The following is a 24,126-nucleotide window of genomic DNA, read 5'->3' on the forward strand; positions in this document are numbered from 1 at the left end:
TTTAGGACAATCTTTGCCAATACTGGCTTAGAGTATACCGAGAAACTCTGAAAATTCTTGGCGTTCAAACTCTTATTTCTGAACTTATGCAAAATATTGTAACTCAAGAATCTGTTATACCAGCTTATTAATGGAGGGAACGCAACAGAGAGGCATTTATGTCTATTAATGTCATTGTGTGTAAGAAATCTCAAAATCTGCAAAAGTGCAAAGAAACGACATGTATAGCCAACCTTTTAATTCTTTTATGCACTTATTGACAGGACATAACCTTTAAAGTCATAATGAGGCCTTCTAACAATCATTTCTCACTTAACATTTCTTCCTCACAACCCAACAACCACAGCATTTTACTTCTTTCCGTTGCTTCGCGATCTATCCTCTGTTGTTGGCGACTAACCGTGCAACCAAGCGATCACAAGTTCTAACCCTTTACTTAACTTCAATCACGCGGTCGCCGCCTCATGTTAACAGTTATACTTAACATTAGCAACCCTGCGATCACCTTTGCTTCATGAAGTCGCAGCCTCGCACACGGTTACGCGTTTTAAGCCTTTGCTCTTACGACTGAGCAATCATCACATTCAACTTTAAATTCAACTACATCGCATGGTCGTGGTCAAATTTCCTTTTATATTCATTAACTGCGCGACCAAGCGATCAAGCCTTTCTAACCGTCCTTGCCAGATCGGTGACTTAACAGCTCTTATCCTTTCTGAAGGTGTGACTGGGCAAACAAGCATTTTATGTATTTTTATAACAATGATCGTCGAGTCGCAATTTACTTATCTTACCAGTTAGTTAACATCGCGACTACACAATTTAGCATCTCTTTAACCTTTTCACCTAGTCACGATTAAAAACTTAATTCTTTACCTTACCTCACGACCATGCGAACAAAACAATACTTTTGACAGTGGGCCATCACCACGTGTCACACTGTTGTTATATCGCTATGAGTGACAACCATGCAACTTTGGATAGCGACATAAAGACATCCGTCGATTTCAATCTTGATCTACGATGGCGACTTTTTCTTTGAAACTTTACCTCAGTCAGGTGAACGTGACAGGTGTCACCCCATCGCTATCTCGCTAAGATTAAAACACCTCCAGATTCTTATAACAACAAAGCGACAACCCTTGATTACCTTCAAGCTAACGGTCCTAGAAAATTTCAACTTGCTATCCATGCCAATGCCCTTGACCAATCGGAAACTACCTTTATGCCGCATCACTTTGACACTGAACTGCCACATCACCAAGTTCAATCCACATGGCGGCATGTCGCACCTCCACAACCTTAACCCATTGTTTCGATCTAACTCCAACGATCCTCTGATCCATAGCAATTCACCATTTCACAATTCAAACCCAAGGTTAGACTAAATTTCATGCGAACCCGCAATCAAAGATTGTTCACAAGCTCTTAAGCATCATCACACTATCACGGACAAAATTTGACATTACATATTACTGAGGCGACCACGAGATCAAAAGCCATCTCAACTGCTTCGCTCGATCGCGGTCAGGGGAAAACTTGACCGTCAATCTATTATGATTTAGCGATCAAAGCGAAAAACTTGCTTTGTTGGGTCGCGCCATTTGTTGTAGCAGTTTGATAGAGAGCCTCGACCCTACGACTAGACATAGTCGCTTGGTCGCATACTTAAAACACACGAGCCTTCATTAGAAACAAGAAAGTTAACATAAAGCACCAATTTTTAGGTATTTGAAAATTTAAAATTTGAAGAGCGCAGGCCCTAAAAAACAAGGGTTTGCTTAGGGTAATGTATTTTGATGAAAATTTTAGAGAAACCCTAGGTGCCTAGCATAAATAATAATTGTGAAAATTAAGTTCTTGGCAAAGGATGAAAACATACTGTAACTTATTCAAACTACTCAATAATTTAGAACAATTTAACAACACAATTTTGATAAAAAACCTTAGTGAAAATGAGAGCTAACACACACAATAACTTCTAATAACTTTTAATGCTGAAATCAATAATTACGCACATGAACACAATGACACAAGATTTGCATGGAAACCCAATGCAAGAGAAAACCACAGCAAATAAACATTTTTATATAAGCTTGTTATTTTACAATGTTTTGTAGGCTCCAACTTACTAGAGGCTCCAACCCCTATGTTTATGAGCACTGACTCACTGGAAGCTCCAACTCCCCCTGCTTGTCTTCTTCAGCACCAACCCAGTGCACACAAATTGGCCCTCCACCTTAATGTTGTTGCTTACTCAACTAATGGTGGATATATTGCTTGCACAATTTACTCCTCTTATCTCTGAATGAATTTTTTAATTGCAATATCTACACCCTTTTTCTTTCCTGAAGTCAATGTTTACTTAAAAGTACATATTTATATCTATGCACAACACATTCTGATATATATGTATATATAAGTCAGATTTTCAATCTGATAATCATATATTTTCTTTTTACCATTCTTAATCTTCTTTTACTTCTGATTTCTTATTCATTTTCAAACACTCATTTCTGATTGTCTCTCACTATCTTGTATATATCTCACTGCAATCTGCATACCTTCTTACTCTTTACTTGTTTTGTTTTCTTCCACAAACTTCTTTGGTCAGCTGTCGTCTACACATGTCATTTTTTACAACAAATGATATAATTTATCTTTTTATATCCCCCAAATATAACAGACATGACTTTTTAGTTATTACTAGATGTGCCTCTTCATTTAATTCATAATTGTTCATTTGATTAATCCACTTACTTCAATGATTAATATTTGCCCCTTAATTTTATCAGACCCTTATTATATCCATCACACACAATCCTTAGTCTTTCACCAAATAAATATTTCATCCCTGCAATTTTGACCATTATCTCTATTTGACTAATCCAAATTCATTCGCAAGGAGTTCAAGATGACTTGGCAGACAACATATGTATGATATGTTTCATCAGATTGCTTTTGTGTATTCCGCTCCTATTCTGCATGTAAAGATTCTGCAAATTCTTTGGACTGAATATAGACTGGATTCTCTCTTCTTTATCTCCTTATAGCTTGCTGTGCATGTAAAGATTCTGCAAATTCTTTGGACTGAATATAGACTGGATTCTCTCTTCTTTATCTCCTTATAGCTTGCTGTGAATAACTTCAGATTATTGCCTTTAATTGGATTAGAAATGTAATTCAGAATCTTGTCTTTTACTTCTGCAATTCATATGAAGGCAGTAATGACTAAGGAGCAGACTTGTATTTTATCTTGTGTGCTCTTAGACTTCATCCTTACCCTTTATAAGTATAGGAATCAAGGGACATGTCCTTTACATGTCTCTTCCAAAAATCATTTGCCTAACCTCTAGAAGTTGGCAACTTTCTAGGAATAATTAAATATTAATCACAAACATAAATAATGTTGTTAGATTAGTATTAAACCAAAATTCTAAGGATAGACGCCAATCTTGCAAAGGGAATAATGCAAAGACTTAGTCCTTTACTTATCATGCTCTATCAGATCTGATCAATCTGTTATCAGATCAGTATGCTTAACAAGTTACAGATTTAACACTGCAGATATTCGAATGGTTCCAAATACTGACAGCATCTCTGAAGTTACAGTCTCCTCCAAATTAAAAGTCTCTACCCATATTGATTCACCGCTTGATAATTATTTTTATTATGCACAAATATTATCTTCTTCCGACTCATGTTCGACTCCTATGTTTTTGAATTGAAACTTTTATTGCTGACATGGCTTAGATTTCTTTGTCCAACTAAGCATTTAATCTCTCTTGTAACGTTGAAGACCCCCAATGGCTTGTCTTATATATGACTCAGAGTCTCCTGACATACTCATCACCACTTCTGAATTAACTGCAAACTCCACTGTGAAATTAATTGCACATATCGGGATGTATCTTATCATATCCTCTTTGGCAACTATCAAAATACACTTCTTTGACTATTGTCGCCTACCAATAACAAACTGAGATTTCTGTCACAATTTGTAGAATATGAATTTACTTCCATAAGTCACTGCGTATATGGTTCAAATGTCTTCCAGAATAACGTATGCATGGTATTCGCTTAAGTTTGAGATATTCTCCAAGAAATTGTTCAGTTCTAGATCTGCTACAAATGTATTAACACCGCCATAATGTATGGTATGTGTATTCGAAATGCAACATCCTCTTCGATTTATATATATACAGAATAGGCCATGAATAGACATGTCCCTTCATGGGACATGTCTATTCATTAATCAAATAATTAAAAATAATAACAAATTTAATCTCATATATATATATATATATATATATATATATATATATATATATATATATATATATATATATATATATATATATATATATATATATATATATATATATTCTCATATAACAATGACCTTATATTATATCTCATATAATTATATATAGGTTTATCCAATTGAAGCTATCAAACATCAACACTCCCTCTTAGCTTAGAAGGATAAACACATAAGAATAAATATTACTTCAACGTAATATTACAAATAACAATTTTAAGGATATAAGATTTCCACCATTTGATATCGCATTCGATATCATGAGTATTGGTCTTTTGTAATATCAACATATGATATTCACCAAATACCCAAATAAGGTTTGATATCACATCTGATATCAAGAGTATTGGCCTCCCAAAATATCAATGATATTCACCAAGTACTCAAAAAGTTTTGATATCACATCTGATATCAAGAGTATTGGCCTCCCAGATTATCAATGATATTCACCAAGTACTCAAAAGGTTTTGATATCACATCTGATATCAAGAGCATTGGCCTCTCACAATATCAATGATATTCACCAACTACTCTTTTAAGTAATGGCCTTCCAGAATGTTGAGATGCAAGACATTCACCATATACTCAATTTGTTTGATCTCATAATACAAGTTATTGTAAGATCATCAACTTATAGTAACTATTGCAAATACAAGTGACATCATTTGGAAGTTGTCACTTCCTCATGATGTACACAAGGAGTAGGCCCATTAAAATCACATAGCCACGAGGTATATTCATAAGTCACAGTCCTCTTGACTGCTATTATTTATTGATCACTGGATAATCCATCTCAACATGGTTTACTGCCTCTGAGTCAATATAACTGAAATCACCAAAGATCAACTGAAACATATCCTTTGTCTGCTCCTTCAAATGGATGTGTCAGACTCCCTCTAAACATCAATCTTTTGAGCTCCCCATCCAATGTTGCCTCTGATGAAATGTTAAACTCTCTCTTTTTCCTGCAAGAACATTCTCAGAGGAAAAGATCAAGGCAAATAGCTCTTATAGTACAAAAAAAAAGAGAGGTTAATATAATACTCAAGAATAATTTTGTATAATAATATAAAATCATTCCTATATAAGATAAATAAATATTTAACTTAAATATATATTTTACACATATTTATAATATGCATATATTCCATCTTTTACCATCTCATCTAAATTATATATGCTTTCAACTATAAAATCCCAAAATAATACACTTCATAATAATATGAAAATGAACTAGCCCATAGTGGCATGCTGTGATGGTTAAGTTATTGAGTTGTTATCCTTGCCATCAAGGTTCAAATCTAATGGGGATGAGGTCCCTTGTTTGTGACCTCACTGGTTCATAGCTCCAAGTCAAAGCGTTTACCCCTCTTTAAAAAAAATAATAATAATATGAAAATAAACTTAATAATAAATCACTGATACTCACACTTCTATCGATGTCTTGGGTCAATGACTTTTCACAAGCATCCAAAGTTAAAGTTTTGTTTTCTACGTCTACTTATGCTATATGAATGATATTCGCTTAAATATATAGTGAAATATATAAATACTTATCTTCGCATTATTGTTGGCGTAGGAGCATTTGAAATTTACTTGAAATGGTTGCACCTATGTAATCGACTATACTCACTTCCATAGTGCCTTTTGCAGGCCTTCCTTACGCTCAACGGTGGCAATATTATTTGCGCTTTTTCTTAGCATTCATGCCCAGTCCTTTCCAAGGGTTCCATGTTGCTGCAAAATATTGTGAGAAAAGGTTTCAGGTTTCGCTTGCCATTCACTAAATGTAATTGCTTGATAGTTTTTGAAGGCTTTCACAGGTCAATTCAAACATAACTTACAATCATTGCCTTCCATGCGATGACATTCTCTACACGAACTTCCATTAATAATTTTTCCACATTTATCCTTCTGTACTTATCCATGCTCTTCAAGGCAGTAATCTTCGTTTTATGGCTCGACGTGTATTCAATCAAGTTTCAAAAACTCTATTTGGGCGTGCACAAAAACAGCCATGGTAGTGGCCATTGAATTTGGCTTTATGTTTGTCAATTACACTTGCTTGAAAGGATCTAAGGCCCTTCCAACAAATCTTTCTTCTAGAGGTTGTGTACATTTATTCTTTGTTACATTTGTAGTCGGCTCTGATACCATGTTAAGTTTTAGATCTGCTGCAAATGTATTAACACTACCGTAATGTTTGGTATGTGTATTCCAAATGCAACATCCTCTTAGACTTATATATATAGAGAATAGGCCATGAATAGGCATGTCCCTTCATGGGACATGTCTATTCATTAATCAAATAATTAATAATAATAACAAATTTGATCTCACATATATATATATATATAAAATATTTTTCTCATATAACAATAACCTTATATCTCAATATAAAGAACACACATATTATATCTCATATAATTATATATAAGTTTATCCAACTGAAGCTGTCAAACATCAAAAGAAATATCGACTTCCAACCATTAATAGGTTTGTTGCACGTATGCATACTGTTGAAATAATGATATATTTATATTGTCGTTGATTGCTATTACCCTTTACTGTTGACTGTCGTTTTGTTGATCAAACAAGTTTGAACGCTGCTCTGTAACTTAACATGTTAACATATGTTCCGTCAAACATAGCCATCATTTATTCACTGTCTTTCATCAGACCATAATTAATCGCTCCTTGCTTCTGCAATAGCTGACTGGGAACTTCAACACTGGAAGTATACAAACAACCAAGTTGACTCCAACTGCAACTCATATTAATCTGCTAATAACGTTTCTCCTTAACTCATACCATTGCTTGCACCATATTAGTCTTGCTTACACCTTCTAAACTCTGACAGTCACTTCTTGATGTTAATACATATCGTATTATTTCATTGCTGTTGTTGTGTATGTTTCTTCCCATGTCCAAGTTGTGGTATCAGATTGACCTGAGATTGATTGATTGATGCTATAGCATCGACATTCAATTATAACTTAATGCCGACTGTGTAATCCTCCATGGCTACTGAGTATGTTTCTTCAAATCTCCTAAGTGTTGTTCTCCTTCATCGCTAATAAATCCTCTCATTCAATACATTTGTTTGAATATATGTCGCTGCATATACAAATGTTATAGTTTCTTCTTTCCTCCATCATATCCTCCATTGCTGTTCATATTCAGTGTAGGGCAAATATTATGATGTGCTGACTGGGATAATTGTGTTGTGTATGTTATATTCTTCAATCTCATATTTTCAATTTAATATATAACAGATAAATAAGTCAGTATAAATAGCTACCTTTGTTCTTCCAATACCAGCTCAACTTTTTCTAAACTGGCTGTATATTACTGTTGTTTACCTCTGTCATCACATTTGAGCCTGCCTGTGTAGTTTATCTCTGCATAGGACATATAGTTGATATGCATAGGATATCTATCCATCATTGTTAATGTAATGACAGGACTTCTTGTATTTATCGCTGACCATTTCTACATACTTGATGATCATTGGCAATAAAGTCTTCATCGGGATTTGTCACTGTTGTATCTTTCTTTTGTCTTAATCATTTGCTTCTCTGTTGATGTTTATATCAAGAGGAACCTATTCAGCTGCTTCAACTAATTCTTGGTAGAGCTCATTATTATATTGTATATGTTAGAATGTATAGCCCACCAATATAACTGAGGGGGAGGAGTGAATCAGTTATCCAACTATTATCACAATTACTAAACTTATTAGATCTTAACCATATGAGCAATATAATCAGAAACCACAACAAGATACTCATGCACAATAACACCAGATATGTTAACTAGGGAAACCATTGATCAGAGGGAAAACCCCAGTAGGGATGGTAGCCACAAGATGACGTACTAATATAAATATTCCTTGTTAGAGGATGGACCCTGTTAGGAATCTATGAAAACATTCAGAACATATCAATCCCTATTAGGAGACTTTGAATCCCTATTAAGAGATTCCAACCCTGTTAGGAGTTGTGGAAGGCAAATGGACCCACAGTTCAAACAGCTTTAGGGCCAAGACCAATGAACCCACTATCCAAATAATCTTAACATTATTCCTTGCAGAATAATAGAATTGAACTGTACTTCTCCTTCCTCTTTCTCTTTCATGTCAACCGGACTTCTGCCCCTTCTGATCTTGATACCAAATCACAAACTTCGCATCCAATAATCCCTTGGATCGCTTACTCGCATTTACCAAACACCTTACTCTTGTTCGCACTTCCTTAAACACTTCACATTCAATCACACTTTACAATCAAGGAAAATACTTTCCTTTATACCAAGTCCTCAAAACAATTCCTTGAGTCGGCCTTGAGGCTTTCCCAATTAATTATAAATAGGACCACAATAATGTAATGTCCCTATTTGTAAGGGCTTATAATATTGTCCTGTTTTTTTCCAAGGAATCAATTTAAAGATTATCACTACATTATTTAATCAAAAATTATTCTTTGTATATGTATATATTCTTACCCTATCTACTACATTGTATGTATAGGCTAGGTCATCCGAGGATTGGACAAGGAGACCGCATTAAAGGCTTGACAGGACCTTGGTCCTCGCCTTTCAAACGAGTGTTTTCCATTCCTCACCATGCCTAGATGCTATACCATACCTCAATCCTTGAACATTGTGGTGGGGTCCCATAGCTCGATAAACCTAAGCCCAAGAGTCGGTATATTCCCCTCTTGCCTTAGGACTCAGCCCTACCCTCTTGTCCACCTAGTTCTTACTGATTATCATAATCTTGAGATCTTACTTGAATCATTATCTCTTCTTAATTAATTACATCGATTAGATGTTTATTTCTTTATTTAATTATATCAAATGAAAGAAATGTCCATTCTTATTATCTTGGTATTTCTATATAATTATGTTACCTCATTTTTATTAGAATTATTATTAAATAACATTTAAAATAACAAATATTTACCATATACATATTACATTTACCTTTGGTAGTTGATGTGATTATGGAATGTGTTCTCCCCTCACTATGTCACTGTACCACATGACGTGATTATAGAATGCGTTCTTCCCTCACGATATCACTATACCACATACGGGTACCACTGCTTACAGCACGATCGTCCTCGGTCTCCACTTGCCTCATTCGCTGTCAACTCTGTTAGAGGTGTGACCAACCTTGAACCCGCCTCACTGTCTGACTTGACAATGTTGTTCGTGATAAGCTTCCATCGCTTCCTGTCTTTGGCAAATTAGAAGATATGGCTAGTGGCATTGATACGTTACTTTCTCCCCTTTTTTGGTGTTCATGTCTTTTCTTCTCTCCCCTCCTCCAATTATATGTACTTCCCTTTTAATCAAGCGGTTGGTAATTGTGTCTTATTTAAAATTTTTATTTTATGTTTATTTGTATTTCTTTTTTATAATTGCTTTATTTGCAAAATGTTATAACAATTATGTTTAATTAATAATAACAAGTATATTAACAATTATACTTCGACAAATATGTCAACTAACAAGTATATTTTATTAACAATTATACTTTTTTAATTTATTATACTATCTAACAATGCTTTACACATTATATTTATAATTTATTTAATGATTACATTTCTTGATTTATTATTATGTATAATCAACAATTTTGTATAGAAATGATTTACATATTATATTTCTACACATATATTTGAGTATCTATGTCAATGGTGGCTCATGACAAATAAGATAATTAATTGTTTTGCAATCATATAACACTGTCGGCTTACAATCTACACAACTTCTCACATGAGCGACTTCAAGACTTGCGCACTTGCTGACGTCATCATCAAACTATCTCACTGTATAACTTCGCATATCCTGATTATATCTCTTTTAAGAGATCAAATATAATCATCAGAAACTGCTTCTCAGGAACTTTGTTTCTGCACTGCTCTCTGTAAATCACATACATCTTTTGTATGCACACTTAACCTCGTTATTAGGGCACAATGTGGAACATGTCCTTAACCTCGCATCACCTGATCATCAAAACGTTGTCCATACGACCACGATCTCTATCTGCTGCTCTGCCAATCTTCATAGAATTACTTGCTATGTTGACATCAATGACAAACATAGTCATGAATGCAACATATCAATAATGCCACATGCTCTCCAATGCTTAGGATACTCCCCCAAAGGAATGCCATCAGCATTCATGCTAACAATATCTTCTATGAAACTATCTCAATCATCAAATCTAAATGTTTGAATGTATATTTTCCAAATCAGTATATATGTCTTTTATATCTATTTATATTAGCTCAATTAGTATCATTCATTATCTTCAATATGTAGGTTTCACAATTCAATGACATTGATGATAATATCTTGTCCTCTTTAAAACCCTTGACATAAATGACAACATTTCCATCAAATAGATCTAGAGTCTTAAGTCAACTATTGCTCCTCAAAGTGATGATGATCATGTTGATGAATACGTTGATTATGCTGATGATGATAATGTTGTTTAGCCTAAAGATCTTGGAATCATGGAAGAGGCTAAATTTTCTCAAATTGCCCGTGAAGGACTTAGTTCAGGGACTTTCCAAGGAAAAGCATCAACAAGGCTTCTTGCCCCCTAGCACGCCATTGGCCATTTTTGAGTTTTTGGAACTTTGTACTTAGTTTATAGGTTGGCTCTGTACAATTTCACAAACTGTATTGTAATTGACATTATGACAGTTGTCTCTATCTAGTTATCTTTTATGCTATTGTAGTATGTTTTGTGCAAGGAAATCGGCAAATTATAAATGATGAAAATCTGCTTTCTACAATGTACTTGTTGAACTCTATATTTTATTTACTCTCAATATATTATGATGTTGAAGTGTCCTTTCATTTTATTTTTTAAAGTAATTTCTGACTGTTCTTCAATCTTTTATGTTTTGCAAATCCAATTTTCTCAAAAAATCCTACTTTTCGTTTTGCCAATTTTTTGCAAAATGATTTATGTATCTATGATAACAATAACTAATTATAGAAAATATTTGTATAATAGTATATCAATATTAATAATATAATTTTAAAATATTGTAGCACATTATAAATGTAAATAAATTATATAACATCATATTATTATAAAAATTTACAACTAATTATATATATTATAACAATAATTAATTATAGAATATATTTCTAATAAATGCATATATATTTATATAAAAGTATGAAATAACATTGTAACACTATATAAATGCATAGTTACACCACCCTGGGGGACGGGGGGACGGGGGGACGGGTAGACAAGTTACAGGGATGGAGGGGACAGAGGGGCCTTAATTTGGGGACAGCTAGGGGACAAGTTGGGGGGCCATATATATATATATATATATATATATATATATATATATATATGGTACTTAAAATGCTAGTTATGAAAATATGTATTGCAATATAAGATATAAAGATGTAAAAGAGTAAATACTTGAACATTGCATTGAATTGGAACATCGAACATTAAAATAAATAGTCAAATCTGCAAATAGTCAACATCGGGATGTCACCCATCCTCGGTGGAGGTGGCAGAATCTGGTGGCGTGGCCAGGGACGGGGGGACGGAGTCCCCAAGTCCCCGATGCGTTTAAGTCTCCAAAACGTGTGGTAAAAAGGGGGGGCACGCGTTCCCGTCTTACTATGTATAAATGTAAATATAATATTATATTGTAATAAGCTAACACACACAAATGTATATATTTTCAAAATCTAATATAAAATACAATGTGAAATCAAATCAAAATAGAAAAACTCGTGATAGAGAAACCCAAGTTGTGCCTAAGTAATTTCTCAGCCCTGAATCTCGTATGGGGGAGCTGGGTACCTGCAGTACCATGCATTGTGGAGCATTTAAATTGCATTTGCATTTAAATCACATTTGAAATACTAAAAACTAACAGATTAAATCACATTTTTTTACACCATTCAGATTTACACGTAAATTTTGACAAGTTTTATAACAATTTTTGCCTTCAAAAACACGTTCTCCTCGAGTTTTTTAGAGAAAACCCCCATTGTTTTTTCCATAAACTTGGACCCGAGTTTATTGGTGATTGAATCGGCTAGGATTTTGATGCACTCCCAAGTTAGCCAATTTTTTTGCAATTTTTTCAACTATGGTTCATTGTATTTTAACCTTTAATGTCTTGGGGATAGGCATGAGGCATTATGGCCCAAGTTTGATGACAAATCTGGAGTCCTCTACACATCTAGCATAATACCCTAACATACCAAATTGAAATATGAACCAATTCAAATTTATGCTAGTGGCCTCACAAATTCCTTAGAACAGTTGACAAACTAGGATTCTACAATAACTCAAATGACCCCAAAAAAATTATCAATCGAGGCTCTAGAAGAACTTGGCTAACCAAAATAATCAAAGGGAGTTGAGCTGGTTGTTTCTCCCAATAGATGCATCCATTCAGGAAACCACTACCAACCCAGTTAAGGATCTCACTCGAGGTTGTTAAACCATGTCACAAACCCTGAGGGGATATGCTCAACGCTTACCAACAGTTTCCTCCTCAGCATTCCCCAATGGGATTTGAACCTGCAACCTCGCTCTAATACCACTTAAAGGGAGTTGAGCTGGCCATTTCTCCCAAAAGATGCATCTGTTCAAGATACCATTATCATCCCAATTAAGGAACTCACAAGAGGCCGTTAAAACATGTCACAAATTCCAAGTGAATATGCTAGACACTTACTAACAAGAATTTCAATCACTTAAAACTTGACAAAACCTCTATGCAAAAGTTGCAATAACTCCACAAATTTTCTGAACATTTACACAAAAAAATTGAAAAAAAAATTTCAAAGATGTATACTATTGAACTTAGGGAAAAAGTCATTGATTTCATTCATAGATGGATCTAAATTTTGATGTGTTAATTGTGGATTTGGGGTCCACTCCATATTTTTTAAAAATTAAAAAAAATCAACAGTAATCTACGTAGCAACCCTTAAAAAAAAATTGGAAACCACAGTATTCAGCTTCAGAAAAACCAACACATTTCAAATCCCTAATAACTACTACACAGTAGAAACTTCAATTCAATTTGTGATTAACTTGTTCCACAGCAACTTGAACTTGTTACACAACTAAAGACTATTGTGAATTAATTGAAACTTGTTGAGCAACAACTGCAAACTAATGTGCACCAACTAAAAACTTATTACTGAACATCAAGAACCTTATTATGCAGCAATTAAAAACCTTCTCACACAACTTCAACTCTTCCCTTGCTAAAAGCTTCAAAATTTGCATGTTTTTAAGTTACTTCATTTAAATCCCATGAAGCGAAAGATTAATCAATGATAATGTGGTTTTTATGATCTGTACCATTTTGTAGATCATAAAGCAAGTTCAATTAATAAGATATTATAAATTACATTTCTATATTAATATTTTACAAATAAAACCATGGAAAGTGCAGGCCAATACAAAGCTGTTGGAGCAGTTTTAATTAATTTTGTGTGTCTAGGGGCAGCAAAGCAACCCCCAAGGGGAGCAATGGGGCAATGCCACTAGTTGCAAGCAATGCTTAAGGAAATCGGTGCTGATAAGCGATTTTAACAAGCAATACTTTTTCTCATTCAAATTTCAGACTATGTAGATTTTAATGGAGTAATCATGGTAAATGGACCATAATCACAGTTACTGCAAAGACTAACTATAAACATGTAAACATCAAGTCTGTTAGCACTAATGAGATTTACCACCAACCTGTTTCGCAGAGCCAGAAACCCATTGATTTTTACCTAAAACAGCAGTATAATTCTAATGCGATAATGTAGATATCATGCTATCTGTTTACAAAAATATTCTATATTAATTACAGACAAACAATTAAAGCAACACCGAAAAAAAACTATTGAGGAAATTCTTCACTTTTAGACTTTAAGTTGTTTTTAGACATTTATAACTTAAAGTTACCTATAAGATATATTTTAAATATCACCAAAGAGGGATCTAATCAAATGCAGGCACATAGCAATCTCCTTGTGTTTCCAGCACATCTTTACAGATTTTTATCTATGCCAACTCATTTTCATACTCTTTCACCAAATTACTACTTATAACCTTTATCAGCAATACATGAAAAAAAGTGTATTTCGGAAATAGCCAAGGCACCATCCATACCTGCGTACAGGATCTTTAAGTTCAGTCACAGGTTTTCCAGTTAGAGGACAACTTGTGTTCACAAGGTTGCACTGACTGCCAGTCATTATAATTTCTTCATGCTCCTCTCCAGGCATTGGTTCGTCTGCATGACAAACCCTCTGAAAGAAACCAAATTAAGAGATTGCAAAATTTACATGTTATCTTTCAAACAACTAATATGCCCTTAGTTTCTACGGAAAGCAAAGCATTATTTGGTATGAAAATGAAATGGCATCATCCTTCCCTCCAAAAATATCTACAGATAAAAGGGAATCCTAAAAGAAAGAAACATTTTGAATTTGACAATTTTTAACTATCATGACTCCTTTCCAAACAAATAAGTAAATAATAATAGGATATTTGTAATTACAAAAAGGTATTACAATATCAATAAATAAATAATAATATTAAAAATATATAAATAAATAACTATAATATAATACAAAGTGAGAGGGAAGCCCTAATTATAGTGAGTCGGGAATGAAAGAAAAAGAGTTTAATATGAAGAAGACATATAATTATCAAAACTATTATATAATACATAACAAATACATCTATAGTCTAGTAAAAAGGCAACGTCTATACAGCCACGAAAATGCACTTCCTTACGAAGCAGAGGACTTGAAATTTTTTTTGAAAAGTTAGAAAAAACAATGTAAAGAAATTGCATTTTCGTGGCTGTTTAGCCACGGGCTAGTAAAAAGGCAGAACCTTGTGATGGATTAAAAGTGTCCAAATTGTAAGATTTCAACAAAATAAACTGACAAAAAAATATGAATATCAGTAGCCAGGTTGGTCCCAGCTTGCAGGGGGATTTCTCACAATAACAAACAAGACGAAAGCAAAACGTTGTGGGTTAGACTTTCCAGATGATTAAGAACCTAGATAAACCTACCACAAAGTTTGCATTCAAACTGACGAGCCTTCGTGCCTGTGTTACACATATTATAGAAGAAAGGACTCCAGATAGGAATTACCCAACAATATACATGTCCTCGTCAATATTATTATTGCCATGGTGGTGATAAAATTCGACCCTGGAAAAATCAACCTTATACAGACTGCTTAGAGAACATGGCTCTCAGGCAACACAAAATTCAAAGAGACGTTCATCTAGATCAATATTCTTAAATGGTAAGAGATTTAAAATACATTGCTGAATATATCAAAAATCATTTAACATCTAGACAATTAATCAGGTCAAATACTCTCTTTAATTTTATGAATAACAACCTTACCCAAACAGCTTCCTTAAACTGCTTATAGAACACGTGATTTTCAGGAACACAAGGAGAGTCTGCTTCTAGTTGAGAAATATGATCATCCAAAAGCTTCTTGAAATCTGTTGACTTCAGGTTAAAAAATATAGAGCAAAAACAAAGCAAAGTCAGTCCATACATATTCTACTTGAAAACTACTGAAGCTTTTTATAAGAAACCTTTATATTACCTCATTTGAACAACTGTAATCCTTTCCGACTGCCTGTAGAGCTGCGCTTAGATGTAAGATATCATCAGAAAGAGGTATCAATTCCAGAGTTGCTTTATCCAATTGCTTCACCTTTTTTAGGACCCTCGAAATACAGTCAACACATTAGAGACATAACAAAAGAAGTTCAACCATAACCTAAATTAATATTTCTTGAAAGAGGCACATACAATGATGTTTTTAAAACAAAATATGGGATCTAATCCATAGAGCAACATGAATCAGAAGTTAAATCCATCAAAATATACGAACACTGCATTATTTATGTCCTCGCTATGGTTGGAGGCTGGTGTAGACTGCACTGGCTATGGACCTCAGGCCCTAGCTGTGCCATCCCTTTCAAGTTTCATTGTGTCTTGTACATGCTTGGCAGGAAGAGGTGGTAGACTTGCTAAGGCGTGTGGGGGTTTTGCAGGGTGTTTAACGCTGGCTGTGTATAATGCCCTCACTTCAAGAATAGAATTTAAATATAAATAATAAAAATATCTTGGAAAAGGAATTAAATAACATTATATATTAATAGATATAGTATATTAATAGATGAATATAATAATAACATAATAGTATAATATGTAATAGCAAAATTATATAATACTTGATACATATTATTGATATAAAATATATATTACTCATACAATATAATTAATATAAATAATGTATATAATAAATAAATAATAAATGTTATAAATGAATATATGAAGATTATTAATAATATAAGCAAAGGATTATTAATACAAATATTAGTCAAGAAATGATAGACTAAGACCACCAAAGCAATCGGTACTTTTGGAAGGCTCGGACGATAGTATAAAAACAAATGAAACACAAAAATCTATTAAGTTTGGCAACTGGACACGATGGCAGTTGTCACCTATGAACGGGTGTGACCTCTTGCAGGAGTGCAGTCGTATCTCTCAATAAAGGTATAGTTTAATATCAATGTCAACCAAGCAATGGGGGACAAGGAGCGAATAAAACAAAATAGGAAATCTGACTTGGCATTGACTCAGCATTCTAAAGTACTAACTCAGAAAATATACAACGGTGGCCAGGAAGGATTTCTCCTCGTTTGGAATCAACAACCTCAGGGCAATTAGCAATTACGGAAGGGTTCAAACAACAAACTGATCCCATCATTACAGTCGGAAGTTTTTCGACATAAAAAGAAAGTCTTAGTAGGCTGATACTCCACAATATCCATTCATGGCAGCAGCAAGTTCATAGATTTCTCTCATAGCAATACATGAACAGTTCGACATCACAGCAATACATTTCATTGCATGCTATCAAGTATTGCACACATTCTGTGAATAACAAAGTACAATAATACTAGTGTATTGAACTCAGTCTTGGAGACTTCAGTATAGCAGTTGCAACAAATACATATTGGGAGAGATAGGAAGAAAATATTAAGGAGAGGTCAATTAATCATCCAATAGGGGAATATCTGAAATATCTAGGCAAGCTCACTAATAAGTGAAGCACAATAATCACAGAACATTCATATATCTAATTATCAAATTTCTGAACTGATATTTGATGGACAGCACATAAACTCTCATCAAATAAGGCAGGTTATATTAGTCTTTCGTGTTCGGATAAGATTGGCCAATTAGACCCTCACTTGACTCATTTTCTATATAAGTTATATATAGCAATAATTCATTATACATTTCCAATCAAAAACATAATACCCTAGGCATACTTGTCTTATTGAAGTAAAAAAAAAAAAAGAGAAAGTTATGCAAGGGGACATTAAAATGGGAGTGTCATGGGGCAGTTGCTTGGTAGAACTGTAGATTGGGGTTTCTTTTCTGAGTGTTGGCAGCTGTCTTTTCTGTGCTACGGCTTTGGCAGAGGGTTCACTGGTCAACAGAAATTAATCCTTTTGAGAGGTGCTGATAAGATTTGAAAAAAACCCATCCATGAATGATAATGCTGCGAATTTTTGAATAATGTTTTTAATGGAGAGGGCTTGTCAAAGATCAGAGGCCCTAAAATTCAAAGAGCCAATGTGTGCTTTGAAAGGAGTCAAAATAGACCAGTCATGTGATTTGGTTGCAGAAGATGCAACTGTTTGTACAGTCATGCTCTAATTGCAAGCTTGTGGGGATTCAGGTTTCCCTCCTGATGTGAGGTTTTCACACCGTCACCCCATTGCAAATGGGGAGCCCTCTTTTTGCTTGCTAGTAGGAGTGGTGGTCTTATATGGTCTTGGTAGCAATTTTCAAGTATCCAAATCCAAGAGATGGATTTGAGCAACTTTGGCTCATTGGGTAGTCCAGTCAATCAAGGATATGAGTAGTTGGGCCAAACTAGTCAAGGATGTTAAGTTAAAATCAAGGAATTTGTGATGAAATGAGTTAGAATCTTTAAAAATCCTTGTCTGGTAGCATATTTGTCTTGAAAGTCAAGAAAAAGTTGTGAAAGATAACACTGGTAGAGGCATGCTAAACCCTGAAATCTGGCTTAAGTCTAGAATTTTTTTAAGAACTCCCAAAATCTAGAATCTTTATTATTAACTCCTATGAAACTGAAACCACTCTCAAACATCTTGACAATATTATATATAATATAACTTAACGTATAATAAAGGATACTTATATCTTATATTAAAAAAATCGCCTTGAGAGTGCTTAATCATTTCGAAATCTGAATAAAGTTTGAGAAATGATGAACGAAACCAAGTGGGGAAATACGAAATCAACTTACTGCAAGCATGAAAGATAAGATGTGAAGCTTTGAGAGAACTGGAAAAATAACAAACCAAGAAAACAAAAAGTAGATTGCAAGAAATTGGGCCATTGCAGCTCTCTCCTCCAGTTATGTTTAAAGAGGATCAGTCTCTCCAAGCTCAACAATTGGATATCCGTCTTCCATTAGGTCCATCTAATGGGAGGTCTTCAACAGAGAAGGCTGGAACTATTCCTGTTCATGTTTCCCCACCAATGACCTCTCTTGCAGGGACACTTAGATATGCAACTACACCACCTGAGTTTCCTCAGGATTCATCCGATTTTCTAGTTAATGATGATAATCCCATAGCAGCTCCTATTTATGATGTTCGTACTTCTACTCTCCAAATTAAATGGTAAGCTAAGACAATTGGCAATCTTCATGATGATGACCTCATCGAGGGTAGAGCTGCTCGGAGGAAGAGGAATCATTCTGACTTTGTAAATTTTTTTCTCATGGCCAACACTCACAATGTGTATGAACCTAAAACAAACACAGAGGCGAATGGTATACCTAAGTGGGAAGAAGCTATGAAGAGTAAGCATCATAGTCTATTGAAAAATAACATTTGGGTTCGGTAAGATTTTTAGGAAAGAGACTAATCGGATACAAATGGGTATACAGTGTCAAAATACAAGGTTGATGGTACTTTAGATAAGTACAAGGCCTTTCTTGTTGCCAAAGGCTTCTCTCGATGTTGAGGGATTGCTTATGAGGAGACATGTTGATGTGAGTTTTATTCCACTACAACATGCAAAATCAATTATTCAATGTTTCAAAATAAAACATCAAACACCCAATCCTCTCTTGATATTAGGTCACCTCTCGTGATAAGCTTGCAAAGTAAGATCCTAAAACGACTTCAAGGTTCCTTCAATTGTAAATACTTGCTCAGTGAATGATGTGATTTGAAGGTAATCACTTAGGGAGCTTACACAATTCATTCAATGACTATCAACCACTTGCACTTCTAAAGATATAGCTTCACAATGTGCAATGAAAGTATAGTTTTTAATCTTCAAAAACTTTCTATTTTAACTTAAACTCCAACTTAACTTCACCTACTTCGACTCCAAAGTATGAATTCAAGGAATCATGGATGAACTTCGGCTCTACTAGATGTAGCTTAATCAACGACTCCACCCACCTAGTGCAAGCTTCTAAGGAGTACTCTAATGGTTTTCATATTAATATCTCCTTTTTAATCCCATCAAATGGATCCAAACTAAAGATTAAATATCAATTGAAGTTGGGTGCTTTCAATCATCAACTAACCACACACGGCACACTTACAATCAGCAAGAGGCTCGTGGCTTGGATTTTTACAAGTCGAGCTAGTAAACATCAACAATCTCTCTCATCCGACTAGTTACTCCAACATGAAATGAAAACCTAAGCTAAGTAAGACATGCAAACAACCATGCAATACTCCAAAATGATCATGTATATCCACCATGCAAGCACAACAATGAGTAGAGAACAATTGGCAGTACTTTGGCAACAATTCTCCAACATAACTCTCTTTACAAATGATATAAGCAAGCATTATATAGGGAGCCCAAGTACAACGAATGGCCAAGATTGATTTGAGATCAAGGGCCAAGATAAAACCACATAAGCCCTAATTAGGATTTCCATAACCATAACTACAAATATTAAATGCCTACCCAATTACAATTAAGCACCACCATGTGGGCCTTAAAAAATTACATTGCCTCTATGGGCCAATAAGAAGAACTCAAATCCACAACTAGATAAGATGCAATTATTGTGGACTGATGAGAAGAGAGCATTCATAGGAGAAGCAATCACCAAGTAGACCCATGAGAAAATTCAAATGTCACTATGAACCAATCAAAAAAGAAGGCCATGTGAGCATATGCCACTTGACGCCAAATGGGCCAATCAAAACCAAACCATGTGGGTCTATGCCACCTCATCACCTTGGGAAATATGTTACTCATCCTCAATTGCCTTTTCTCATTCAATGAACTTGGATACTTGGAAAGTTTTTATTGGCTGAGCAATGGGTTGCCTCCTCTACAAGAACTCAAATCCACAACTAGATAAGATGCAATTATTGTGGACTGATGAGAAGAGAGCATTCATAGGAGAAGCGATCACCAAGTAGACCCATGAGAAAATTCAAATGTCACTATGAACCAATCAGAAAAGAAGGCCATGTGAGCATATGCCACTTGACGCCAAATGGGCCAATCAAAACCAAACCATGTGGGTCTATGCAACCTCATCACCTTGGGAAATGTGCTACTCATCCTCAATTGCCTTTTCTCATTCAATGAACTTGGATACTTGGAAAGTTTTTATTGGCTGAGCAATGGGTTGCCTCCTCTACAAGAACAACTCAAATCCACAACTAGATAAGATGCAATTATTGTGGACTGATGAGAAGAGAGCATTCATAGGAGAAGCGATCACCAAGTAGACCCATGAGAAAATTCAAATGTCACTATGAACCAATCAGAAAAGAAGGCCATGTGAGCATATGCCACTTGATGCCAAATGGGCCAATCAAAACCAAACCATGTGGGTCTATGCCACCTCATCACCTTGGGAAATGTGCTACTCATCCTCAATTGCCTTTTCTCATTCAATGAACTTGGATACTTGGAAAGTTTTTATTGGCTGAGCAATGGGTTGCCTCCTCTACAAACTCATCTAGAAACTTAATATATACCCTTACTAGATGAGAAATTATTGTTACGCCTTCAATTGTGAGTGCTCATATCCTCAATTGCTTCATTAATGTGACTTTTGGATGTTTTAAGTTGCTCCAACTAATGGATTTTCAGCTCAGCCTTCCTTCCAATGGCATATCTCTGTTAGTGTTAGATGGATGGTTTGCATACGGGCAATGCTTTGATCTTCTATGTTGCCTTCTTAGATGTGTCGATCCTCTCGACATCCTTGTTGATAAATCCCTCTATTACTTTCTTCATCAGCATCTTCATCTTCTATTGTTCGTGTACTTTTGGTTCACGATTCTTGCTTTCACTGGTGGACCAAGCTTCCTTTCCTTTAGGTGTTTGACCTCTCCTATTCCACCTTGGGCTCACATGTCCTTTGTCTCCTTGACTTGAGGTCTTGGCCTGGAGATGTTTTCGGCTCCCTTCTCCATACTTGGCCCTACAACAAACGATACAAACAGGACTTTATTTCACTCTAATCAAATCTGATCACAAAATCAGAGGTTAGCACAAGTCAAGCTACTAAAATCAGTACTACTGTTACTTATATCAGACTTCAAAATGGACTGATTTTGACTCACTGCGCCTTCAAAGACTCCACAAAACTGATTTATTTTTAACGCTAGGAGTTTGATTATTAGTGATGCTACCCTCACTTTTGTCTATGATTAGCCAAATATGTGCAAAACTTTGTCTGTACGACCACGATCTCTGTCTGCTACTCTGCCAATCTTCACAGAATTACTTGCTATGTTGACATCAATGACAAACATAGTCATGAATGCAACATGTCAATACTGCGACATGCTCTCCAATGCTTAGGATACTCCCCCACAGGAATACCATCAGTATTCATGGTAACAATTTTAGTCATGTTAATCATCATTTAATAGATTTCCTATTAAGGATATCTCTAGGAATACCCTCCCAAGTTTAGATAGACCCCAAGTTGAAAGTGAGTTCATCCATTCACAGTCATTGGTCCATTAATTCCACAATCTAAATATAAGTCCTGCCCAACACTATGTTGATGCTCTCCTCCCTTAGATTTGTGTTGACATCTTTGGGATTTGTGGGATTACATGTCTGGGAGCCCACCAAGAGCCCTTAATATAATGTCCCCAAATTATAAATACCCAGATTTTGCCCTACATCACAAATTTTAATTGACACAAATAGGGTTAGAGATACCTTCCACTTTGATTGAGACCTTGCGAGCAAGTTAGGAATCATTTATAATCATAATTCAGAATATAAACTAATTATAGATCTGATCACAAGATTGCTTAAGTCAGTAGGGTGCCCTAGGGATCCTCTACCCTAGGCCCAAAGGCAGACATGTCATTCCTCTTGGCCTAATGGGGCCTGTGCCATCCATATGAGGTGTAGTACCTAGTGAGATGTCCTATAATCGTTCCCCTCAATCTCGCCACTTGTATCCTACTTCCCATGATTAAACGTTCTTAATGCTTACCATGATAGAGCCCTAGAAATCCACCCTTTCTAAAGCCCAAAGGATGCAATCTTTGTACCCCTTTGGCATCACGGGGCTCCATGGTCTTATACAATGAGTTGGTGTACCTCGAAGATGACCACATCACCATTCCACCATTTTTAACTCCTCATTTCCTCTACCATTGCTGACCTTATAAACAATCAGTACATATAAAGAATTCAATATTATGAATCTATTCTGCATGCGCAATAATCAGTGATCAACAGCATATCCTAATCAGTAATGAGTAGATACAGATAATATCTATTATACTATGCTAAGCAGACATAACAACAATGCATCATCAATTCTATTGGAGATATAAATGGTACTTATCATGCCATGCATAAGGAACTCATACCAAAGACCACAGTATATGTTCAAATCTGCTATGTATTATTAATGGCTAATGCCCAATCCGTTGAGATTCAATGCCTTCGTGCATATCAGATTGTTATATCTTTCAGATCCTTCTCATGATCCTCTCTTCTCTGCCCACTACATCTGAATTCTCTTTTATATGTTCCAATGTCAGGGAGAGATCATGTCACTTCAATCATTCTCTCCTTTTGGAAAAGTCGCAACTCTTCCTCTTATGCGCTGGTTCAAACTTAAATTTTAATTTGATTATTTCTTATTCTTAAAAAATCACTGCCTTATATAATATGTGTTCAACAGGGACGCGTCCCCTGCCTCTTTACACCCGCACCCGTCCCGGAGATGTGCAGACAGGAATTTGTCGTCGCCAAGGTCGTCACTATTGGATGGTGAACATGGATGCACTTGAGCTGAGAAAACGTGTCGTTTGTCTTCTTTCACAAGTTGCTAGTTCCTCTACTGCAGGAAGGAATTGGTCCACATATAGCTTCATCCAATCAGTCAAGAGGAATAACCTAACCTCTAGACGATCAGAGAAGTTAGTGGTTGTTCACAATGCATCGTGGCTATAGGATCAGCAGAGTATTGAGTATCAGCAAACTTCAGCCTTACGTCGGGATGTCAATCCCGAAGATGCTATGCAAGTTGAGGAGGATGAGAGACCTTTAGGATCGCTTGGGGTACAATTGGATGAGGAAGACCATCATCCTCCCAGTGATTCAAAGTCTAGCACTGATGCGGATTTAGATTCCTAGACCTACCATGTGTTGTTTATGGACAGCTATATATTTACAGACACATT

The 24,126-nt window shown here is 35.2% G+C and overlaps 1 protein-coding gene across 2 annotated transcripts in view; it reads right to left on the bottom strand.

The window, feature by feature from the left end:
* The window catches only part of HPY2 (RING/U-box superfamily protein), a 58,099-nt gene that overhangs the window by 17,482 nt on the left and 16,491 nt on the right, over positions 1 to 24,126 (bottom strand). For both annotated transcript variants that reach the window (XM_089808731.1, XM_089808732.1), the window contains exons 4-6: positions 15,969 to 16,079; positions 15,758 to 15,868; positions 14,499 to 14,638 (exon numbers count right to left, since the gene is read on the bottom strand). In XM_089808731.1, coding sequence (XP_089664857.1) covers positions 14,499 to 14,638; positions 15,758 to 15,868; positions 15,969 to 16,079 — 362 coding nt within the window. The remainder of the gene's footprint in view (positions 1 to 14,498; positions 14,639 to 15,757; positions 15,869 to 15,968; positions 16,080 to 24,126) is intronic.

This window comes from Cupressus sempervirens, chromosome 11 (genome assembly GCF_028749045.1).
Source record: "Cupressus sempervirens isolate cs-2001-9-10 chromosome 11, ASM2874904v1, whole genome shotgun sequence".
Lineage (NCBI taxonomy): Eukaryota > Viridiplantae > Streptophyta > Pinopsida > Cupressales > Cupressaceae > Cupressus > Cupressus sempervirens.